General features: G+C 47.3%; 1 protein-coding gene across 1 annotated transcript; it reads left to right on the top strand.

Annotated features, from left to right (window-relative positions):
• The first annotated feature begins 1,137 nt into the window (after nt 1–1,137).
• On the top strand, nt 1,138–4,004 carry LOC113780027. Its single transcript, XM_027325851.1, has 5 exons — nt 1,138–1,496; nt 1,764–1,963; nt 2,143–2,498; nt 2,612–2,941; nt 3,507–4,004. Exons 1-5 carry the CDS (start codon nt 1,138–1,140, stop codon nt 4,002–4,004), a joined length of 1,743 nt encoding a protein of 580 aa, XP_027181652.1.
• The last annotated feature ends 897 nt before the right edge of the window (nt 4,005–4,901 follow it).

Raw genomic sequence — 4,901 nt, 5'->3', positions numbered from 1 at the left:
TTGTTGATTGGGTTGCCGTTGCTATCCTTTCCATGGCTGCTAAATCTTCTCATGCAAGTGGGCAACCATCCGCATCTCCCAACTTTCGGGCAAAGTCCTTCTCTGCGTTATTTTCATCGTCCCAGCAGCGAACTCCTGTGGCAGCGGCGGTGTCGACTCATAGAGGTGAACCAGCGGTCTCCTTTGCACGTGATGTGATTCAATCTGTCGCGCAGCCATTCTACTTTACTCTGGTAGGTAAGTTCTCTCGCAACAGGCCTCGCATGGAGGATATCAGGAAGTTCTTCCTTACGCTTGAATTGAAGGGTTTCTTTTCCATTGGATTGCTGGACAACCGACATGTGTTGATCAGGCTTCACAACGAAGCGAATTTTCTTTGGGTTTGGACAAAAGCTGTCTAGTACCGGCAGTCCCATGCGGGTGTTCAAGTGGACGCCTTCATTTCATGTTGACAAGGAGTCGTCGCTGGCTCCTTGTGTGGTTTAGCCTTCCTAAGCTGCCTGTGCATCTGTTTGACAAACAGTGTTTGTTCCAGATTATGTCTTGTTTGGGAAGACCTTTGTTCATTGATGCTGCAACGGCTGTGCTATCTCGACCGAGTGTGGCTCGAATTTGTGTGGAAATTGACTTGCTGAAGGAACTCCCTTCTCGTGTTTGGCTCCAACTGGGAGAGGATCACGATTTCTGGCAACCACTCCAGCCGGAGTCCATGCTGAAATATTGCGCCCATTGCTATCGACAAGGGTATAGTCAATCGGATTGTCACATTAAAAACCCTGAGTTGCGACTGACTTTGGAGAAGAAGTTACTGCCAGGGGATATTAACAGTTCGCCAGGGGAGAAGATCAGTCCGCCAGGGAAGAAGGTATTGACAGGGGAACATAACAATCCACCAGGGGGCGGCACCATGATGGGGCTTGACGATGACACAGCTGTCAAAACATGTGGCGCTGGGGAAGTGATGGAAACAGGTGGGCAGCATGTTGAGGAGGAGCTTGTAGTAGCCGTGACTGTGCAGGATGCTGGGATGCTGGGGATGCAGGTGGGCGATGAACTGAGAAGGGACTTGACGTGGCCTTGACTGAGGAGGGTAGGATTCAGGAGGTAGAGGTGACAGTTGGCCAAGGGTAGGACGACATGGAGGCAGCTGCCGAGTTCGTGGAGCACGCAGTTGTTGCTGCTGCGGACAGGATTATTATTGATCTTGCGGAGCGGGTGTCAAATGAAACGGAGCCCGTGGAAGGTGAAGGGAGGGACGTGCTACCTGGGGTTGAAGACTACGCTGTGCTTGGTGAGGATGAGGCGATTGAGGAGTTGGCGCCTAGTGCCGGTTGCCTTTCACCGCGGGGTGTCAATAGACAGAGTGGTGAGGGGGAGGCAGCACGTAGTATTGCTATGACATTGCACTTAGACCAGGTTGCCGTCCTTGAACAAGGCAACAGAAAAGCGAAAGAGCGGGGGATACGGGCCGTTGCCCCATCAGACAGAGAATTGATGTCAGTGTCCAAGAAATCTCAAAATTCTTTCTTTATTTTATCCCATGATTAATGCATGTTTTTGGAATATTCGGGGGATTTCTAAGCCTCCAAATATTAGAAGACTTAAGAATCTTGTTCGTATGCATAAGCTAGCAGTAGTGGGAATTTGTGAGCCTAAGTTATCTAGGCATGCTGCTGACTCGATTCGAATACGGTTAAATTTTGACTCTCTGGTGTGTAATTCGTCTGGGGATTATGGGTCTTTTTCAATTCTCCTTTTGTTAGCCAAGTGGTTGGGAACTCGGATCAGCATCTCTCTATTCGATGGGGGCATCCCCAGTTTCCTACCCCTATATTAGTCTCTTTTGTTCATGCCAAGCGTCAGTTGGTTGAGCGACAGCGACTCTGGGAGGGTTTGTTACAGGATAAGCTTAGGCAGGGTCCATGGTATGTTGTGGGGGATTTTAATCTTGTTGTCTCGAGTGGTGAGAAAAAAGGAGGGAGGCAGTTCTGACCAATTGAGGGTCTTGAACTCTCCCGTTTTATGAGCAATGCGCTGGTAGTAGTTTCACCTGGTGTAATAGCCGTGTTGGGTAGGGGTGCATTTGGAAACGGTTGGATAGAGTGTTACTTAATATGAAGTGCCTGAATTTCTCTCTGTCAGTATCGGTATCTCATTTAGTGCGTGCTCCGTCTGATCATGCCCCGCTTCACATTTCGTTCGCGTCTAGAGTGGTCTGTAGGAGTCCGATGTTCCGATTTTTGAACGTTTGGCCTTCCAAGGACGAGTTCTTGGACATGGTCAAGACAACTTGGCAAATGGAGGTGTCTGGATCCCCGTTTTATGTGGTGTGGGGAAAGTTGAGGAATGTCTCTAGAACTCTTCACCTCTGGAACAAGTATGTTTTTGGGGATGTCTTTGAGAATGTTAAGAAAGGGGAAGAGGTCATGGCGGCGGCAGAGTTGCGTGCACAGTCTGATCTATCCGTTGTGGCCCACTTGGAGCTCCAGCATGCTCAAGTTAGCTTGAAGAGGTTTTAGCAGTTGAGGAGCAGTTTTGGAGTCAGAAGGCCAAGGTCAAATGGCTTTAACACAGTGATCATAATTCAAACTACTTTCATTCGGTGGTCAAGCAACGCCGGTTTCAGACCAGAATTCATAAGATTCAAGACTCTGTGGGAGACTGGGTGAAGGATGATGAAGGGATCGGGAGGGAAGCTGTAAGGTATTTTAGTAACTTGTTCTCGGCTGAACCTGTGACTGAATTTCAGCTATTGCATGTTATTCCTAATCTCGGGGACGACATCGACAACATGAGACTGGAGGAGGTTCCCTCTTTGGAGGAGGTGAAGCAGGTGATCTTTGATATGGATGGAGACAGTTCGATTGGGTCAGACGATTTTACAGGGAAATTTTTTACGACGGCCTGGGAGGTGGTGGCTCACGATGTCTACAGGGCAATTGTAAGTTTTTTTCTGTGGTGTTGAACTCCCTCGTTTCATTACGGCTACGTCAATTGTACTTCTTCCCAAGGTCATGAATCCTAAGAATTTTACTTAATTTCGTCCGATTAGTGTGAGCAATTTTTTGAATAAAATTATTTCTCGAATTCTGGTGGGGAAATTGGCAGGGGTTTTGCCCCGAATCATTTCTCCTCAACAGAGTGGTTTTGTAAAAGGGCGGTCGATGGCAGATAATTATTTATTGGCTCAGGAGCTGATGTCAGAGATGGGAAGGAAGTGCAGAGGGGGGAATCTGGCTCTCAAGTTAGACATGGTTAAAACCTATGATAGGGTTTCCTGACCGTTCCTTATTGCAGTTTTGCGAAGGTTTGGCTTTAGTGAAAGGTTTATTGACATGATATGGAGGTTGATTTCCAATGTTTGATTTTCTGTGCTTGTGAATGGGGTGCCTTATGACTTTTTCAAATATTCTCGAGGGTTGCGACAAGGAGATCCTCTATCGCTTGCACTGTTTATTATTGGCTCAGAGGTTCTTTCCCGGGCATTAAATGCTCTTGTCTCACAGTCACGTGTCGTGGGATACAAGGTACCGAGGTATTGCCCCTTTGTGTCTCATTTGGCGTTTGCGGACGACGTGATTGTTTTTGCCAACGGGGGTGCAGATTCGTTAAAGAGAGTCATGCAGATTTTGGAATGTTACCAGAGTGACTTTGGCCAGCTGGTGAACGTACAGAAGAGTGGGTACTTGGTGCACCCTCGAATCACAGTAGCCCGTAAAAGGGTAATTGAGCGGGTTACTCACTTTCATAAGAGAGAGCTCCCGGTTCGGTATCTAGGGGCTCCGTTGTTTATCGGCAGAGCCAAGGAGGCGTATTACTCGGACTTGTGCCAGAAGGTTCTGGATAAGGTGCTTTTTTGGAAATTCCATCTCCTATCATTTGGGAGAAAACTCATTTTGATTAGACATGTTCTATCCAGCATCCTGATCCACTTATTGGCAGTGGGTGTTATACCAAAGGGTACTTTCCGACTGATTGAGAGGGTGTGTGCTGATTTTCTGTGAGGAGCGAGAGACGAGAGGAAGAAATTCCATTGGATCCGGTGGCGGGACTTGTACTTTTCCACAGAAGAAGGTGGAGCGGGATTTCGATCACTCACTGATATGTATAAGTCCTTTTCTTGTAAATTATGGTGAACTTTTCGATGTGGAGTCTCCTTGTGGGCGAGGTTCCTGAGTGCTAAGTATTGCACGGGGATTCACCCTTATCAAGTGCCCTTGACTCCCGTAGGCTCGGCAACCTGGAAGATAATGTTAGATATTCGTGGGTTGGCAGAGTTATTTGTTGGATGGAGCCTGCAAGAGGGCCGGTGCTGCTTCTGGTATGACAATTGGACTGACCACCGGGCTTTCTATTTGAGGGTAGGGGTGCGGGAGGGCGTCTCTTTTCTATCCTGCATGAAGGACGGGGAATAGGTCACGGGGATACTTGCGGAAGTTTTACCTGGCGACATGGTACAGCAGGTATTGGCGGTGGTGGGATCGGATGGGAACTTCCCTGATAGAATGATATGGTTAGCGTCGAGTTTAGAACAGTTTTCGCTATCAACTGCGTATAGAGAGGTGCATGACATGAAGCCGATGTCTTTCCTTTTTCGCCAAATATGGCATGCGAGTGTCCCCCTGAAGGTGTCCTTTTTTATGCTTCGTTTGCTGTCTAATCGCCTTCTCTTGGATGACGTGTTGGCGAAACGTGGGTTTCACCTTCCATCCAAGTGTTCATGTTGTCGGGTATCGAACATTGAATCCCTTCAACACTTTGATAGGGTGTTAATTGTTGGTTATTTTATTGTTAATTTTCCCCTTTATCCTTGCCAAATATTGTTTTAATTATTAATATTTACTTATATTTGGTATTGGAATCAATTTCAGGAATGAAGCAGAAAACTACCAAAAAGAAGG

Source organism: Coffea eugenioides, chromosome 8 (genome assembly GCF_003713205.1).
Source record: "Coffea eugenioides isolate CCC68of chromosome 8, Ceug_1.0, whole genome shotgun sequence".
Taxonomy (NCBI): domain Eukaryota; kingdom Viridiplantae; phylum Streptophyta; class Magnoliopsida; order Gentianales; family Rubiaceae; genus Coffea; species Coffea eugenioides.
The sequence above is the reverse complement of the archived record's forward strand: the minus strand, read 5'-3'. Positions and strand labels throughout refer to the sequence as shown.